General features: G+C 40.6%; 1 protein-coding gene across 7 annotated transcripts in view; it reads left to right on the forward strand.

Moving 5' to 3' along the window:
• The window catches only part of sema3d (sema domain, immunoglobulin domain (Ig), short basic domain, secreted, (semaphorin) 3D), a 354,002-nt gene that overhangs the window by 123,575 nt on the left and 209,781 nt on the right, over positions 1 to 20,646 (forward strand). For 5 of the 7 annotated variants that reach the window (XM_043714212.1, XM_043714213.1, XM_043714209.1 and 2 more), the window contains one exon: positions 18,722 to 18,882. In XM_043714212.1, coding sequence (XP_043570147.1) covers positions 18,722 to 18,882 — 161 coding nt within the window. Of the gene's footprint in view, positions 1 to 391; positions 496 to 18,721; positions 18,883 to 20,646 lie in introns of all 7 variants that reach the window. The other 2 variants (XM_043714208.1, XM_043714207.1) reach the window with 1 other exon arrangement.

The following is a 20,646-nucleotide window of genomic DNA, read 5'->3' on the forward strand; positions in this document are numbered from 1 at the left end:
TGTCACCCTCTGTCTTCCCCAGATTTAGATCTTGCTGTCCAACACACCATAGAAATGATGCAGCACAGAAGGGGCAGTTTGGCCCACCTTGTCCATGCTGACCCAAAGACACCTAGATGCCTTTTCTAATCCCATTTTGCTGCACACAGCCCATAGCCCTGCTGCTTACAGCACTGAAAGTGCAGACCCAGGGAGTTTTTAAAAGCATGTAGGTCTCCGCCTCCACCACCAAACAATGCAGTGAATTCCAGGCACCCACCACACTGCATTAAAGAAAGTCTCCTCACGTCTCCTCTTGTGCTTCTGCTGCTTTGCTTGAACTTATGACCCCTAGCTTTTGCATTCTGTTTCATCTTTGTAACCCCCAACCTGCCCTGTTACTCCCTTCTAGAAATCTAATGAAGATTTTGTGTGGCTGTCACTCTCTCATTGCCAACAGCAGCTCCCTGTCTCCTGGAATTGATCTAGCGGGTGAATCCAATCAGTGCTGTCCAGGTAAGTGCTTCACCGCCTGGTAATCATGTCAGAATAAAGCAGCTTGGATTTCACATCAGTTCACTAAATAACAAGGAGAGCCCCATCAACACAAAATTTCACTCAATCATCGAAATTCAACTGCAGTGATAAGTTCACAATTGTAGTGTTCAGTCAACATTGCTCTGTAGTCAAATCATTCATTTCCATCTTTAATTCAGTGAATATGTTTTTCCCTTCAACTGGTGTGTCCCATTTTTTGGGATCTATCATCGAGTTAGCCTGAGAAATCTGTCTAACCTTATTGCTATGTCTTTGCTGTAAATAGCCCCAGGCTCTGAAGAGGGGGAGTGAGAAAGTGGACTTACGCATCTAAGACGGCCATAGAGTTTAAGCAGTGAATTGGTTGAAGAATTGGCCTGTGGTTTGTGGTGTGGGAATGGGGTTATGAAAATCTGCGGGAGAGCGTGGGGCTGAAGGGGTGTGGTCTGCAGGGACTGTGGTCAGGCCATGCCATCTCATCAGAAAGTGAGAGCGTGACATGAAAAAGTAGATATACCAGACCCTGTGCTGAATTCACATGGGTTTGCTTTGATTAAATAAGGAAAATGGTCAGTCTCAAATACAGCAGACAAATTTAATCATTTGGGTATGTAGCAGCATCACTTCAAGATTTTATGATCATAATTTCATTATGTTTTAGTCTGAGTTCTGGTTTGACTCGCTCAGATAATTTTAAAATTCTGGCTATTGTTTATTTCTGCTAATAAAGACAGGAATCTTATCTTGCATCAACTTTCCTTGTGGAACAAGGGGAGTGGAATTTCCACGGGCAATTGGAGACCAAAGTTTAAGCCTTCTATCTTGATGAATTACATGCTCCAAATTAGTCTGAATATTCTCGAATCAGTTCTCATGACAAAATATTTTTTATTTACTATTTCTCATGAGGCCTCTATATGATATGACAAGTTCTCAAACAATTGCTTCTTTCCGATAAACTGTACCTTCAGACCATTAACTCTACCTGTGTACAATTTAACGTGGGATCCAAAACTACTGCAGTGGATTTCTGGTTAGAATATCATTGTTTTAGTGCAGGTGACCAGTATCTAGTCTTTTTTATATGTGAAGGCATGTTGCATGATCAGGTGTCTTGCTGCGGTTGTGTAGAGCTTTGGTGAGACCACACCCAGAGTATTGTGTCCAGGCCCAGTCTCCTGCACTGTTCCCCAGACTAATTTTAGTGATTGTCTTACCAGGAGAGAATGAACTGTCTGTATCTGTGTTCGAAACATTTAGAAGCATGAGAGACGATCTTATTGAAACTTGGAAAAATCTCATAGGACATGACAGCATGGATAGAGTTTAGATGTTTCCCTGACTAATGAGTGAAAAACACAGCGATACAGTACCAGAGTAAAGGGCAGGATATTTGAATCTGAAACGTAGAAGAATTTCTTGACTCAGTGAATGGTGAATCTTTGGAATTCTCTACCCGAGAGGCTGTCGAAGCTCAGTCGTTGAGCAGGTTCAAGTTGGAAATCGATAGGTTTTTGGAGATGAGTGATGATTGAAAACAGTGGGGACGGTGGTGTGGAGTCGGTGATCGACCATGACCGACAGAGTGAGTGACCGACTTCGGTTTCTGTGTGCACTTTGCATGGAATTCTGTTTTTAAGTTTTTGCAATACCAGTATAGTCCTACAAGGCAGCTGTACTATGAATCAATTCAAACCTTAGATCACAGCTTAAGTCATCAGTGATTTACATCAATTGTTTTGTGGAATACACTAGTTCTGAGTACTCTTGATCCCTTCTTTGAAGGGCTTTCTCATTCAAGATGGAGATGAGGAACATTTTCTCAGGGTCAAGACTCTTCTCCAGAGACTGATTTAAGTGGGGGCCCTGAATATTTTTAATCGAGGTGGATAGATTCATGTCTAAAAGGCGGTAAAGGGTAACCAGTACAGACAAAACAGTGAATTTGAGATTAGCTGTGTTCTTATAAAATGGCAACACAGGCTCAATTACAGATGGTTAGAAGCTCTCTTTTTGGAGATGGTCATTGTCTGATATTTGTGTGGGACCCATGTTACTTCCAGTTGTCACCTACAGAGGTGAGGTAGCAGTGGCTACCCAGGACAAACAGGCCGTAATTGACTGAGTGCAGTGTCAAGGAGCCTTAACATCATGAGAATCAGGGGGAAACCTTCTGCTGATTGGAATCATACCCAGCACAACCGAAAGTGTCTGTGGTGGTTAGATCTCAATCATCTGGCTCACACATGCGTTTTAGGGAAGGAAACTGCCACCCTTTCCTCGTCTGACCTACATGTGACTCCAGACCCACAACAGTGTAGTTAACTTTTAACTGCCCTCTGCAATGGAAATAAATGCTGGCCTAGCCAGTGATGCCTGCATTCCATGACTGAATAAAAAATATCTTAGTCCTGCATCTTTGCAAGAGTTCTTCAGAGCAATGTCCTTGAGTTAAACCATCTTCAGCTGCTCCATCAGTGACCTTGCCTCTATCATAGGTCAGAATGTTCACTGATGATTGTGAATCTTCAGATACTGAAGCAACAAGACCTGGACAGTATCCAGGCTTGAGCTGACAACTGGAAGTAACATGAGTCCCACACAAATATCAGACAATGACCATCTCCAAAAAGAGAGCTTCTAACCATCACTCCTTAACATTAAATGGCATTGCCACCACTGATTCCCCTTTACAAACATCTAGGGTTTACTGTTGAACATAAACTGAACTGGACTAGCCAAAAAAATGCAGTGGCTACTAGCGCAGGTCAGAGGCTAGGAATGCAGCAGCGAGTAACTCATTTCTGGACTCCCCCAAGGCTGTCCACTATCTGCAAGGCACAAGATCCACTGCAGAAATTCACCAAGGTACCTTTATCATCACCTTCTAAACTGGCAATCATTTTCATCTAGAAGGACAAGGGCAGCAGATATTTGAGAACACGACTGCCTTCAAGTTCCCCTCCAAGCCACTCACTATCTTGACTTGGAAATATATCACCGTTTCTTCAGTAGTCGCTGGGTCAAAATCCTGGAATTGCCTCCCTAAGGGCATTGTGGGTAAACTCACAGCGCATGGACTGCAGCAGTTTAAGAAGGCAGCTCATCCCCACCTTCTCAAGGGCAACAGGGACGTGGGTCCAACCAGTGACATCCACGTTCCTTGAATGGATATAAAGAGGCTGACTGGCCTACTCCTTATAAGAGGTTGAACATTTAACCTGCAAGATTTGAGCCTGTAGTAGTGTTTAAATGTAAATACTGTAGTGAGGGAGCTTCTCATTGTCACAGGTTCCATTCTTTAGAGACAACGTTTAATCATGTGTGAGTTACTGCTGCTGATGGTTCCAATTCTGTGCCATTTCTCAAAGAAGAGGAGGTTCTTCCTCCAGAATAATAATTGTTCTTTGCTCTTTGCTCAACTAACATTACTCGCCTAAACCTGGCTCATCTTTACAGTTTGATGTGTACAACATAGGTACCACATTCACCAATATTCCACCATGACTGGTGCTTAAAGAATTCAGTGAAAGTCAAGGCATTTGGGAGGTAGTTAAGAGACTGTTGAAGTGTTCAGTCTGTGCATGTTCTTTGAATACGTATGCATTTTTATGACATCCCTTGCAAGACTGTGTTCATAGAGAGACTGAACTATTCATCTCAAATAATATTCTGAAGAAACATCATTGAACACAAAATATTAACTCTGCTCTCTTCTCATAGATGTTGCCAGACCTGTTGAGTTTCTTCAGCAATTTCTGTTTTTGTTTTAGATTTTTTGCATCCACAGTTATTTAATTTGTTTTTAATGTTAAGAGGTTCATGCTCCTATAGAACAACTAAAATGAATTTTGCAAATTTATTTTCAGAATTTGGATGCTGTTTTTGTAGGACCTGATTTTGTGGGTATCTGCCAATGGTGATCCTCCATTTTCAATTGTACCAACTTGTAACTTATTTTCTCTTATTTTGCAAAGGTGCTCATGCAGTGTCTTATTAAATATTGTCCTGCTCTGAGACTATTAAGTTTCCCTGTCCTGAAATAATATTGTAAGAAGAAGCATCAGTGAAACAAGAACTTGTGCCTGCACTGCATACTTACTTTGTGTTTATTTTGGTTCTGAGACTTTTGTTACACATTATTTCCAACTGAGAGGTTGATTGGCAGAACTGCTTTCAGGGCTGTGCTGCTGCTTATCCTTGGAATTATGAAGGAAAAATTGACTATGACTTTCCTTTTGATTTTTTCCTCCTGCCTTGTGCATGTTGACATTCCAGAGTGAAGGCAATCTCTGTTGCTGTGTGCCACAGAGCATAGATACCAGCCTGCTGTACCAATAGAACACCTCATTTTTCTAATTCTATAGTAATTCACAATCACAAAGTGTTGGCTTTACAATCTGGACCATTTCAACTAACACCTTCTCACTACAAGTAGTTCTATATCATGGGTAATGTTCTGTTGCTGATTTCTGTTAAATTGTCTCAGTCTATTATTGGAATTCAGTAAAACTACCCGTTCTTTTGCAGATTTGTAAAGATAGAGATTTTGCAGATCATTGAACATTCTAATAGCACATTTGCAGTTGCAATGGGGGGATATTTTTATAGTTAAATGTTAAACATATGCAACAATAATAGATTAGTAATTTCACAATCCATATCAAACCCTCCCAATCCCTCCATGGCAAGTAATTTGAAAGGTTTGGATCTTTTGTTCATGGGGAGTTTGTGAGGATGTGAAAGCTTCCTCCTAAAACAGGGGAAAATCCCGTAACAGCATTTCAAAAGGAAGCAGCCCAGATATTTTGAAAGAAAAATATACAAAAGTGAACAAGTGGGAGGTGGAGAAATGCAGCTTTGAAAACTGGGTCAGATAAAATGGGCTGAGGGGGAGGGAGTTACAAATTTCCACTAGCCATTGTACGAAGAAGTTCTTCCTGATACATCCCCGAATGGCCTGGCTCCAATTTCAAAGCAATGCCATTTTCCTTCTGAACTCCTGCCCACCAGTCAAATTATTTTTTTTTTCTCTCATCACCATCTTGAAGCATCTTGATCACCTCTTAATCTTTCATACTCCGAGTCTATGCAACCTATTGATATAATTGAATCTTTTTGGCCTAGTGAATCTGTGTTGCAGCCTCATCAAGACCAATATGCTGTTTCTAAGGTACAGTGTGCAGAAGTGAGTGCAGTTTGCAAACTGATGTCTCACTATGGTTTCAGATCAACTGCAACATAACTTTCCCCTTTCTCTTCCAGCCCCTTGAGACAAATACCGACATTCCATTCATATCTTAATATTTTTCACCCTGTCAGTCAACAAAGAATATATAGAGCAGAAACTGGCCATTTGACCCAACATGTCTGTTAGCCTCTGCTGTTACCTCCTTGTCTGGTTTTTACTGACATCTATTCTGATCCCAATGTTGGATACAACTACAATTAAACTATGGAAAAAGCCACCAGTTTGTTAAATGTATCTGAGTGCTCTAATGCACAAAGTTAGCATTCAAACCTGATTGAAGTGACAATGGATCACCTTGACTGGAACATTGGTTCATACATTGTCCACATCAATCAATCTCCATTAATGTTTAGATGAGAGAAATCACAGTAGCCTTGGAATAAGCACTGTGCACCCTAATTGCCTATTTATCAAAATACAAATTTATGTATTGTAATGCTCATTTTAATATTTTCACAACATTATTACAAATCTTAGTTGTGGAAAGAAAAAGTTTAAATAGACTGTGATTAATTATTTCTTTAAGGTGCGCTAAAGGTTAAAGACATTTCCCCAGGATCAATGGTTTTAATTTGCAGAAATCTGAGCTATTGCGGGGGAACAACAATATTTGGCTTTTGTCCATTAGAAATTAGCTGCATTTTGGGATTTAGGAGCTTTTAGTTCGAATTTTATTATAACAATTTAAGCTCCTTCTAGTCCTCAGAAAGACACATGGACAATGCTATTGACTTGTACTGATCGTGGAAGTGTTGGTGTTTATAAATTTCCAGCAAGTAAATAAACTAGTTGTTTGGTTTGTGACTGCAAACTGTTGCCTGCCTGTAACTATGTGCTTAGCAGTGGTTAGCTTAATTACAACTTAAACAGGAAATCAAATGTCCCTTTGGACCCAAGTGACTTTAGTGGATTAATCTTTCAATGCAGACTAGTCATGGTTCATGGAATTGAGGAACTGTAATTGTAACTTTAACTTTCCTGTTCATTCTTCTCAGGATATTCCTGAAAAAATTAATCTGAGTGAGATGAATGTGTTAACTCTTTCAGCACTTCATGTTGATGATGCTCACATTATTCCTTGTTCATTCTTTTGAATCAAGTTCCCCTATCAATGAAGCAGATGCAGTCAATCAACAGCAAGACACAAGCTCAGATTGAAACAACATATTACAGATGCTGCAAATCTGAAACAAATCCACACAATGCTGGAGAAACTCAGCAGGTCTGGCAGCATCTGTAGAGAGAGAAAACATTTTGAGTTCCAACATGACTCTTCTTCAGAACTGAAAGGGCTTGGAAAATAGTTGTCTCTCTACTTTTAACAGAAGCAGATGAGGAGCGAGAGGAATAGATGGCATGGAGACCCAGTGCAAAAGACAAATGAGTTGTTAGTTATAGTGTAAGAAAAATAGAGAAGTAAAATAAGGTGAGAAAGGGAGAGAACAGGCCCTCTCTGCTTGGAGCAAAGACAATAACATACAAATAAGATGTAGGGAGTGTGGGGAATGTGATTTGCAAGTGCTCAGGCTCAAACAGTATGGAGTTCAATGTTGAGTCTTGGAGGCTGTAATGCACCTCTTGTTCCTTGAGTGTGTGTTGTGCTTCACTAACAACAGTAAAAATATTCTCTCTCATTGTTCAGTAACATGCTGACAGTCAATGGACATGGCTTTGCAGAGAACGGTTGGTGTCAGTGGAAGTCACTACCTTGAACAGGGAAGAGCAGGTAGATATCCAGCCAGGAGCAATGCGTCTAAAGATAATGATGTAAAATCTTCATGCTATTGTGTAACATTTCAATATTAGTCCTGACTGACTTGGTGTTGCTTGGAAGACTTTGCTTATTCAAATGACCATCCTGTTTATCTGCATAACCAGTCACTTTGTATAACATGCACTTTTATGTGGGTAGATCACAGTGTGAAGCACTTGAGACATTTTGATTTGGCATTTGATCAATTCCTGATGAAGAGCTTATGGTCAAAACATCGATTTTCCTATTCTTCAGATGCTGCCTGACCGGCTGTGCTTTTCCAGCACCACACTCTTTGCCTCTGATCTCCTGCAGTGCTCACTTTCTCCCATTTGGGCAATGTAGACAGGTTTTACCTTGTGATTCATTTCTGCTAATCCTTCCTCAGGACATCTTTTCCTTTCTTCTTCCGTGGACTCTGGGTGTCACTGATGAGGCCCCCATTTTTACTCCATCCCTAATTGTCTGAGTGACTTTCATGGGCCATCTCTTAAGGAAATTAAGGGTCAACTACATCGCTATGGGTGTGGAGTTACATGGGCCAGATCAGACAAAGATGGCAGATTTCCTTCCCTCAAGAGTATTAGTGAACCAGATGGCTTTTAACAAGAGACAGTAGTATTATGGCCACCATTAGACTAGATTGTAATTTATTAATTGAATTCAGATTTCACCATCTGCTATATTGAAATTCAAGCCTGTGTTCCCAGAGCATTAACATCGGCCTCTGGGTTAACAGTCCTGTGATATAACCATTATCCCACCACATCCCCATTAATACTGGGTATATTTCCTCAAGTTTGACTAAAGTATAAATTCAAAATCAATATTTTAGTTTTTCTGCACAGATATTTGAATTAAAACACTCAGAAAAGTCTCTTCCTATATTGAATTTACTGAAATGCAAACAGGAAAATCAGACATGTTTATATTGAGTTGGCCAGTCAATGGTGAACGAACCATTTTTATTGGTGGGTTGCCAATGCAACTTCAACCATTTGGCCAATATTTTGTTGTGTTTGCACTAGATCTTCTCAAATCCTGAATGATGTGGGTAATGGCAAGTCAGTTGGGAAAAATATGGTGAAAGTGGAAAAATGAGACTCTTGACATTGAGAGGAAATGGTCTGGTTTTGGATCCAAGGTTCAACTGGTGAGTTGAGAATCTTTCTGGTGAGTGGTGAGAAGCCTAACCTCCTGCATTACTGTCGGATTTATATGGTTTTGTTGATGTCCCAGTGATGGAAAGATACCAGACACCAAGAATTCCTGACACAAAAGTGCCTCCAACTCAACACTTGTTCCTCTGGTCTCCATCTTGGGTAATAGTTCCCAACACCTCTGGGCACACTCCATGGGCAGTGAGCTCCTGTTACCCCTGTCCTCAAAGGCTGGCTTTGGACATGTACCATCCTCACCATATCATGACACACTGAGTCACTTGGTATATAGGTCTCCATTTCAATGCTGCACTTTGGAGCACATTGACCCTCTACACTGCTATGCTGCTACCAGGCTGCATTTACAGAGACATACACCCATCTTATGGGTTAGAGCTGGCCTCACCTCCAGGTCCTTAGCTGGCTGTCTCAGCACACACTCCCTTTGCATTAACTTGGATTACTGACATCTCTGCTCTCTCTGTTGGCACCTTGCTGCCTTAATCCAATCTTGCGGGCTCAATTATCTTTCTGTCTTGTCATGCCTTTTAGGCAAAGACAAAGTTAAGCAGTTTGTCATGGTTACCAGTGCTGTCAGCACTGTGGTACCTACATCTCGTATCTACACTGTGTGCCAGCACCTTTCCCAGGAGACCGCACTGAATGTGCTTCAAGCAGGTGGTCATGTCTCAAGGTCTAAGGGAATAGTTGTCAGTCAAATCAAGGGGATTGTCATCAGTCAGGGGTCCCACCACAATCAGTCAAAAACAGTGCCTGGTCTCAGGCCAGGGGCTTGGACACTGCCAGTCAGGCACTTGAGATATTTAGAGCCAGCGGTTCCATATTAGTACAGTCCAAGGTGTGGGCCACAGTCAGTCCTGAACAGTGGCAGGATGTTATGCTGCACTGGCTGCTAAGGGAAGAGTAGCACTCCATTAGACAGATTTCTAACATGGCTCGGTGTCTAAGGATGCATAATCTGTGTAGCTTCATTCTTATAGCCGCAGTTACATCAGTGGTCAGTCAGACAGGTGATGATGGAAAAGAGCAATACATTTCAGGAATGTGAGCTTGAATTCCCCCTTCGTCAGGTGTTACGCTCTGAAAGCTTGCAGTTTCAAATAAACCTTTTGGACTATAGCCTGGTGTCATGTGATTTCTGACTTTGTCCACCCTGGTCCAACACTGGCACCTCCACACAATGTGAATGGGAAGGAGATGATTAATGTTTTGGGTAAGACCTGTCTCAAGATGGAGAGAACTAATGGAGTTATTTGGTCTTATAACAATGAATTATTTAATTTGAGTTGAATTTTTAAAAAGTACACAATGGGGAATTTCAGCTTTGATGAAAGAGTAGAGGAAGCTGAGAGGTCATTTATTTGGGATGTATAAAATTCTGAAAGGCTTTGATGGAATGATATATGACAAATCTATTTCAGCAGATAGATCAATAAGCAAGATGTGGATTCAAAGTAATTGATAGAATGATTAAAGGAGAGTATTTGGAAACTCACCACCTGAAAGAGAGGGAGAGACAGGAAGCTTCATTGCTTTTAGAAAGCTCTAAGAAATGAACTGGAGGTATCAGAACAGGGGCAGGAGAGCAAGCACAGGTATCTGGGATTAGACCGGACTCTTCTATCTCAGCTCGCACATACATGATGGGGCTTCTGGTCTGTAAATATTTCAATTTTGCTACAAATTTGTACCTCTAGTGGTTAAATGCTTTGAAATGTATGCACTAAAATCAGTACTAATAACTAACTCACCTTTACTTTTCATAACCCTCGGACTGTCTGGAGCTGTTAGAGTTATAGCAACTAGAGTAGGCCTTTCAGCTCCTTCACCTTGTCTGCTATTCGTTGGCTGGTGTGTATCCTAATTCTAATTACCATTTTGCTACAGATCCTTTCTGCCATTGTCTGGCAAATATTTCTCAATCACAATTTTGAAATTACTACTCAGCCTCATCTATTGCTTTTCGTAAGGGTGGTTCGACTATCCGTTGTTGTTTCCTACCTTGTTGCCATAGTAACCAAACTGTGAGCACTGTCCTCAATGAATCCACACCTTATTTCCCAATCTATATTTATATAGAAAACATTAAATGAATTATATGGCATGGTTTTATGTTTTCATCCGTCAAAACTGTCACTATGGTTAATTAGTACCTGTGAACGTGTGAAATATTATGGTGGCCTACTACTTAGAGAAGATCCTTAAATTCATATTAATCAGATCACGAATCATTTCCCCTTGATCCTGCTCAGCTCTCGGTCTGCCTTACCATGTGTTCTCCATTCTCAGTAGCTTTAAGCCATTGCCCCATCACTTACTTGAATTTCTCAAATATTCAAACCTTTTTTCTCTAAATTTTGAAAATCACTGAATTTGCCAGAAAATTCAACTCAATATGATAGTAGTAAACATAATGCTTGCAAAATACATTCCAAGTCAGGTATGTAGACCAAGGGCTAAATATTTAAAATGGAAAAATACAGAAAGGGTGTAATTTTTTATGGATGTGCCATGTTCCACTCTGAATTGTTTTGATTTATAACATCCATTCTTTGTAAAGCACAGTGGCACACAGCCCAAAGGATACTATCATTTCCAGCCCCTTTTGTGTACTATGGCAGTATCTTGTTCAAGTTTCCTTTTCATCTCTAATACTCAGAATTGTAAAGGTCAATAAGCCAGCTGTTTCCAAACCACTACACAAGTTAGTTTATCTATTGTCTTGTTGTTTTGATGTAATTGGTAGCACAAGGCAAATAAAAGTTAAACGTCAAGCTGGGTTTGTAGACATCTGATCAGGTAACTGTTACTGTTAAATAATATTACTCTTGGGGCTTGTGGACTAATTAGCATTTATTTCTGCTGCATTCAGGCAAGCACTGAACAATTAAGTGTTCAAACTTCCCATGAAAGAGCTGCCTCTTCATTCACGCATCACTTGTATTGGATGAAGTCAGATTTGGAGCAATTTGAAGTTGACCCTTCCCTGATGCTGTCACCTCCATCTGAGCCAGTTCAAAAATCCACTGTCAGAATTATCCAGAAAATTCAAAAAGAGCAATTAAAATTTCAAAGTGCTTTTATATTTAAAATTGTTAATCAGAGTAATTGTTCTGCATTAGTAAGTACTGTAATATAAACTGATATTTTTGTGTGTAAGTTAATCAAATCTTGTACAAAAAAACAAAATGTTCATTTGAAATGCATTTTGTCATTTTTGTTTTGTTCTTTTCATGAGCGGCATCTTTCTTCAAGCAATATTTCCCTTTGCAAATAGCCACTGACCCTCTTTAAGCAAAGTGTTATCGGAAGAACTGCATGATCAAACTGGACCTTTCTCCTCTGATTTTTGCCATTTGTATTCAGTCCTTATAGGAGGTAACACTAGGAGATTTTCAAAGATGACTGTTATACAGCAGCTCTGTTTATTTACCTCTTTCTCCAACCTAGATCCAGTCTGCATTGTCTGACTGCTGTGCTTAATAAATGCCATGCCCTTTTGAACTCCAGCAACAACTATCCATGTTGTTCCATGGAGTGATGTGGCAGACCAGCCCTGAGTTTCTTCATGATTCCTACTCAGCACACCAGACAGTGGGCAAAATCGTTTCCCTCTGTCGTTTAGCAGACCAACCAATATTTCCAGTGACTGCTCTGTGGCCAGAGTCTGTGTAAATTTTGAGAATGGGATTGCAAACTGAATTTCCCAATTGAAGACTCTAACTTTCTAGAGTGTTTCAGGTAACTGCCTGCCCATTGGGGATCATGTTTTACAGGGTGATCGCTTCAGTAAATTAAAAGTAGCTGAGCTCTCTGCTGTAAAGGTTGTCATGCCTTCTAATGCTGTGCAAGTGTCAGGTCTTCAGATGTTACTGTGTCAATGTCTGAAATGTGCTGCAACACTTATAAATAAATACAAATGTGAAGCCAGGGTTCATTTCAATTGAAACGCCGACTGAATGTGACAATGTTTGTTTTTTCTTATTTTCGTGGCACCATTTGCAAATGTAGCTCTCAGCTGGGCACCGAGCCAGCACCCGGAGTTAGCAGGGAAAAAAAATTCATCTTGTTCAATATTGTTCCGTCTTGCTCAATGCTTTACATTTTTTGTTTGTACAATAGCATCAGTGTATGGAGAAAGTGAAGATTGATTGAAGGTGATATTATCGGTGAAGGCAAGATGCCCACAGCCCTGACCATGACTCCAGATGTCAATGATAAATGTAACAGGAAGCCTGTTACCATCCTGGGATCTGACTTAATTTTGTTACTGACAAAGTTCTTTGATCAGTTGTTAATCTGCAGTAGGTTTTGACAGATGTGACCAAAAGCTTAAAAAAGACCCTAATGACTTCATTGGGTAATTTTATGTAAAAAAATTCTGAACTGCCATCTCTTCAACAACTATTTGGCAATGTGCTGATTCAAATGTTTGTATTTTTTATGGGTCAAAGAAGAACTTGAAGATATTGCTCTTAATTAATGTCAAATTGCCCTTCAAAATTAGCACCATGGAGCCTACAGTACACACACTGTGACTGTCTCTACCCTAAAAATTAAAATACCTTGTAGTTAATGATCAGCACTTTTCCTGTTGTTTCCCTTCCAAAATCATTCTCAGGCTTTCAGTGTATATAATTGTAAGGATTAAATATAAGGAATTAAACATTTGCAAATGCATCCCAGGCAACATGTCAAATACTTCATTCGCATATTAAATTCACTGTAATTACAAAGCTATTAATTATCTTGACTTTTTTTTACAATATCAGTAATAATAATATGATTGGCACATACATGTGCTTGGATTTCGATAGACTAATAATTAAAGTAATGAAATATTAGAAATGCAGGGTTCTAAACATATATTGACTAAATAAAGAGGAGTGCAGTTATTGTCTGGAATAATAAGACTGAGGCTTTCAGGCAGGATGTCACACAGAGCCGAGCTGTTTGATTCCGATTGATTCCTGTTAAGAATGGACTAAAATGTAGAGACTCGTCTCTCCCAGTCCTGTACTTATAGCTGAAAACAGTGGAAACACTTTCTTTCAGTAAAGATTATGGGCTGGATTATTGCAAAATAGTATACTCTTGGGGTCTTTAAAAAGTGAATTGGGTGTATTATCCCACTCCTGTTCTTATTTATAGAGGTTCTGGTTTTGGACTGGGGTGGACAACGTCAGAAGTCACATGACAACAAGTTATAGTCCATCAGGTTTATTTGAAATCGCAAGCTTTCAGAGTGAAGTGTGTGTTTTCAAACAAACCTATTGGACTGTAACCTGATGTTGTGTGATTTCTGACCATTTTCTCCAGACAGAAACATAACTCACACAGGAGTAGAACTCCGTGGAATCATTTACAACTCGCGCTGAGTACAAACAGACCTCGTTTTCAGTGTTCCAATGGACTCGACCTGCTGTGTTGGAACTGAGAATTAATGGAGGAGCTATAAAAACTTTCAAATGGTGCAGAGATCTATTTTTGAATCATGGTCTGAAGTTATTTTAGTTACTAAGTCTTAAAAAGTTTTAACTTAAAGAAATGTAGCTGTACCTATCAGGTATTGTTTAAAACCAAACTGGAATGCATCATTGACAGGTTATTTGGTGTAGCTTAGCACACTCTTGTCCTCAATTCTTCTTTCAATTTCAGTAAGCTTCATTGACATTTCCTGGGGATGCTAAGGCCATAACTAATGTTTGACTGAGCTTCAAAACCTTCAGAAATAGTTTTATCAGAGGTTTTGGAGGGAAACGAGGTAGTGAGTATATATTTTGCTTTGCAGTTGGAAAGTTTAGGTCTTGTGTTTGAAAATGAGTTCTGAAATAACTCCACAGAGGCCAGTATCCCGTCACCAAGCCTGTCTTTATTTGCACATGCACAGTACATCACACTGTCCCAACTAACTCAGAGCTGGCTCTGAGAGTGAGCAGAACCCCTGACACTCCTGTTTGTATCTGTCAGCCAGGGCTCCCTGATTGGACCAGGTTAATAGCCCCAATTAGGGAACTCATGTTCTATGAGGTCCACCTGATTAGCCTCATTCCAATCACTGCAGAGGCTTGAGCTCAAAAAATCAAACCCCACGCTACCATCTAGTGCAATGCTATCTTGTCAGGGGTAAAAACAATGACTGCAGATGCTGGAAACAAGATTCTGGAGTGGTGCTGGAAGAGCACAACAGTTCAGGCAGCATCGAAGGAGCTTCGAAATTGACGTTTCGGGCAAAAGCCATTCCTGATGAAGGGCTTTTGCCCGAAACATTGATTTCGAAGCTCCTTGGATGCTGCCTGAACTGCTATGCTCTTCTAGCACCACTAATCCAGTATCTTGTCAGGGGGACTATTGCATCAAGAAATGTCAAACTGAGACTTGTCTGCCCACTCAGCTGAACATGCAAGAAATCACAGCACAGGTTCAAATGAGATTTATGCAATTCCTTCTTATTGTCCTGGTCAATAGTTGTCTCTGAACTAACATCATAAAAACCTTTATTTGGCCATAAAAAACCTGCTGAAAAAGACACACTTTGTTGAAATGTTTTACTTTGCACTCATCAGGACCATTTGCATGAATAGACATTCAAGGGTAAAGCAAATATTTGTACCATATGAGATGGCAGATTAGTTGGCAATTGCACTCTCCTTAACAGAGGCTTTGCCATGGTGAATGCACCAGTTAAATGAAAATTGACAGTTAACTGCCATATTTTGTTTAAATTTTAAATACGCCTCGTTGACACAGTTTGGTCAAGGCTGTCACCTATTCCAATGAGTAGAAACTGGTGCAGTGCATAAATATATTATTTTGTTGTGTAAAGAATGGGCCCCTGTTCATTCATACATGGAGCTTTCTGTCCATGATCCCTCTCAGTTTGTTTTCTTGTGTGGGAACCTCAGAGGTACGTATGTGGCAGTGACTTTCTAAAACTGACCATCAATGCTGGGATCAGAGCAGCACACTGATCAGTGAGTGGATACCCTCAGAGCAGCTCAGACGGGACATAAATAGAAATTGCTGGAAAAGCTCAGCAATGTCTGGCAGCTTCTGTGGTGAGAAATCAAGTTAATGTTTCAGGTAGAGTAATCCTACTTCAGAACAGAGGAAAGGTCACTCGCCACAAAATGTTAGCTCGGATTTCTCTCCACAGTTGCTGCCAGATCTACTGAGCATTTCTAGCACATCTATTTTTGTCTCTAAGTTACAACATCCACAGTTTTTTCAGTTTTGATTTAGCTCAGGTGGGATGTTGCTGCCAGTATATGCAAGTATGTCATAATGTCTTTTCCATGATAAAACAGATTTGATGTTTAACACATTCTAGTTTGTCGGACCCTGGGTATGTGCAAATTAATTGTTTCCCACATTACAATAGTGACTTCAAAAATTCTTCATTGAGGGGACTCAGTGATGTAGTGGCAATGTCACTGGATCCAGAAGCCCAAACTGATGTTTTGCCACATTGGTTTGATTTGCACCCATAGCAGGTGGTGACATTTGAAGTCAAAGAAGAAAAGATTCTGGAATGAAAAGCCAATCTCAACATTGGTATATAAAAAAAACATCTAGTTCACTAATGTCCATAAGGGAACAAAATCATGATCCTCACCTGGTCTGGTCTCCATGTGACTCCAGGCCCACAGCAATATGGCCGACTCTTAATTGGCTTGAGTGCCAATTGATTCAAGTCAAGTTGAGATGAGTAACAAATGCAGGGCTTGCCAGTGATGCCCATATCCCATACAGGAGTTTTTAAAAGCTGTAAAACACTAGAGAGCATCGTGGGGTCAGGAAAGGCATTTTCAGAATTCCAGTTGTTCTCCTTTAAGCACAAGCTCCCTGCATTGGGGGCAGTGCAGGGAATCCGCTGAAGGCTGTAAGGTGGCAAGGCAAGAATGGAAAGAAACAACGAATGGAAAGGAACGCCGTTGTTGAGGAGGGGAAGTTCTCTATCTGCTCAGAGCAGGAAGATATTTATTGTTGATACTTGGAAGAAGCAAATATTCTAATCCAATGCATGCAGCAATACAGCAGTGCAGCATCCCAAACATTATGCTGGTACGTTATATATAACTCCTGATTTGAATCATAGTTGAAAATGAATTTTAACTGAAGTTCTTTCAACTTAGTGGTTAGCAATACTGATTGATGGGTCTAAACAAGACACAGGAAATCTTACATCCACTGTCATTTGGAAAGGAAACAGGTATTGTACTCATTGCTCTATAGGTTAACCTTATCTGAGCTGATATTGAATACCTGATATCCCCATGTCAGATACAGGACAATAGTCCCATTAAACCTTCGAGTGAAGGGAATCACTGCTTTTCTTTCAATTGGCTGTAATTCTAATTGCTGAGACTCTGACCACTCGGACCTGTCAATCAGCATTGAAATAAAAACAACAGTGAGGTCTCCTGTAGCGGGGACACATAATAAAGAAGCACACTGAAATTTTTAAATGGTCTTTTTAGGAAAGGGGACATTTTACATTGAAGGAAAACAGTTGATAAAACATTGCAGTGTATTCAGCTCTGATTAGCTGAGATTAAATGGGACAGACATAACTTCCGATCCACTGTATCCACTGATTGAGAGAAAGTAACAGCTTCTGTTGTCCTTTTATTATTGAGAAACAGCAGTCTGTCAGAAGTTAGACATTCCACGAACTGATAACTTGGTTTGACATCATTCAGTATTGATTTACTGATTAAAAAAAGTCAACAATTGAAAAAGTGTTCATTTCAAATAACGTCAGATCCGAGCATCTCTATAAAGGAGATGTTCTTTCTAGATTTGAGAGTTATATAGAGAAGCTCTGGTTGACTCCCACAGTCCAAGATGTGCAGGGTCAGGTGAATTGGCCATGCTAAATTGCCCGTAGTGTTAGGTAATGGGTAAATGGGGTATGGGTGGGTTTCGCTTCGGCGGGTCGGTGTGGACTTGTTGGGCCGAAGGGCCTGTTTCCACACTGTAATGTAATGTAATGTAATCTAATCTAATGTAATGTAAAATGTAATGTAATGTCAGATCCGAGCATCTCTATAAAGGAGATGTTCTTTCTAGATTTGAGAGTTATATAGAGAAGCTAGTTTTGTCTACGACATAATCCAAAATGGTGAGCCCATCCCATCTGCCGGAGAAATGGCTCTGGCTGTCTTACACAGAATACCACCGTATCACTGCACCTTCTCGAAGCTCCAGCCTTCACGACTCCAGGTGGTTCCTCTGAATTAGATAGCTTCACGACCAGGTCTTTGAAGGACCACGAGAAATATCACGGTAAGGCCAAAACAATCGTAAATCCGATGTGAGTTACTCCTCATAGTGTCTCAGTCAGTGACTGAATTACTGATGGCATCAAAAATATCATGTATCATCACTGCACAAAGATTTGTTTCCAAATTAAGTAAAGACATCAAGCCTATCAAAAGGTGCTGATGGTTTAGTGGAATTGCCATTGATCAAGTCATCTGGAGACTGAGGCAATGCTCTGAGGATGGAGTTTGAATCCTGCTGATGGTGGAATTGGCACTCAATAAATGTCTGCAAGTCAGACTCTAATGATGACAGTAAAATCATTGTCAGGAGGGAGGGGGAAAATCTGGCTCACTAATTTCCTTTAGGGAAGGAAACTGCCATCCTTACCTGCTGTAGCCCACATGTGATTCCAGATTCACAGCAAAGTGATTGATTCTTAACTGCCCTCTGGGCAAGAAACGCTGGCCCACAAAACTAACCGCCAACAGGTGAATGTCTTTTTTTCCAATGAGACACCAACAGCAGGATTGAGTATTTTCAAATTGGACAATGGGTGACAATTTCTGATTGTAACAGCTCTCATTCTTGTCAGAAAAACATATCTGTTCAGATTTGCAAATAAGGAGTTGCTAAAAGTGGAACCTCTGCAGACCTACCAGCTGTGATCATGTTGTGCTACTGCACACATCAAAGAAACAAAGGAGGGATTTGGAAATATTTTCAATAATGGAAGCATTCTTGTTCTTTTCTCAGATTTGCTGGTCTCCAACAGCTGCATCCAATTCCTCGGCTCGGCTGAAGGCTTAGATTTTCAGACCCTGTTGCTTGATGAGGAGCGAGGGAGACTGTTAGTAGGAGCCAAGGACCACATCTTCCTACTCAACTTGGATGATCTGAACAAAAACATCAGAAAGGTCAGAGAACATCACTCGGGTTATTTGCCTGAATTTAAATTCATTTTATTTCTTTACCATTCCAAAAACAAAATATCAATTTCCTTGGGCTATGCTCGAGATCATTCCCATTTATCACAGAGATCATATCAAATAGGTACTGGACCATCATGAATGCTGGTACATTGGAGGTTCGACTTTGGCACACTTATTCGGTTGGCACACTTGAGTCACTGCTGCATATCCGCACAGCATTTTGCATCAACAAAGCTTTTAAATGTTTTAAACCTGAACTCCTGGGGTCAGCTCACTAGATATATTCAAGAGGGAGCTGGACAAAGCTCTTGGGGCTAAAAGGACCAAGGGGTATGGTGAGAAAGTGGAATGGGATACTGAGATTGCATGATCATCCATTATCATATTGAATGGTGGCACAGGCTCGAAAGGCCGAATGGCCTACTCCTGTACCCCTTCTCTATGTTTTTGTGTTTCTATGACAGTGATCACATTACTACTTGTGGGAACTTGCTGTATGTAAATTGGCTGCTTCAAATCCTACATTTCAACAGTGACCACTTTATATAGTTCACTGTAAAACTCATCTGAACATAAACAGCCATGAACAGCACTAATATTTCTTTTGCAGTGAAGTGAATGGTATAACGACATGGGGTAATTTACACTTCAGATGGAGACTGTTTGGCCCTCGAGGTCATTCTCGATCCCTTGGATATATCCAGACGGTTCCACTCCCCTGCCCAATCCTCATCAGCCTGTAACTTTATTTTGCACATTGCTCATCCAGTTACCTCTGGAAATCATTGATTCTTTCAATATCCACCAGCCTCAAGGGCAAAACAATCCAGGCCTTTACCATTCGCTGTTAAAAAATGTTCTTACTCACACTTTCCCTGCATACTTTGCTCAAAATTTGAAATCTGTGTCCTCTGGTCCTTGTAAAATCAACCACTTGGAAGAGATTTTCCTTGCCTAGCTTACTTCAACATGTCATGATCTTGCACATATCTATATGATGTTCCCCGATCACATCTCCTGCAAGGAGAGCGGCCCCAGCCTTTCCAACCTAAGACCATAAGACCATGAGACATAGGAGCGGAAGTAAGGCCATTCGGCCCATCGAGTCCACTCCGCCATTCAATCATGGCTGATGGGTATTTCAATCCACTTACCCGCATTCTCCCCATAGCCCTTAATTCCTTGTGACATCAAGAATTTATCAATCTCTGCCTTGAAGACATTTAGCGTCCCAGCCTCCACTGCACTCTGCGGCAATGAATTCCACATGCCCACCACTCTCTGGCTGAAGAAATGTCTTTGCTTTTCTGTTCTGAATTTACCCCCTCTAATTCTAAGGCTGTGTCCATGGGTCCTAGTCTCCTTGCCTAACGGAAACAATTTCCTAGCGTCCACCCTCTCCAAGCCATGTATTATCTTGTAAGTTTCTATTAGATCTCCCCTTAATCTTCTAAACTCCAATGAATACAATCCCAGGATCCTCAGCCGTTCCTCATATGTTAGACCTACCATTCCAGGAATCATCTGTGTGAATCTCCGCTGGACACGCTCCAGTACCAGTATGTCCTTCCTGAGGTGTGGGGACCAAAACTGGACACAATACTCCAAATGGGGCCTAACCAGAGCTTTATAAAGTCTCAGTAGCACAACAGTAGCACAACATATTCCAACCCTCTTGAGATAATTGACAACACTGCATTCGCTTTCTTAATCACGGACTCAACCTGCACGTTTACCTTTAGAGAATCC

Source organism: Chiloscyllium plagiosum, chromosome 23, assembly GCF_004010195.1.
Source record: "Chiloscyllium plagiosum isolate BGI_BamShark_2017 chromosome 23, ASM401019v2, whole genome shotgun sequence".
NCBI lineage: Eukaryota > Metazoa > Chordata > Chondrichthyes > Orectolobiformes > Hemiscylliidae > Chiloscyllium > Chiloscyllium plagiosum.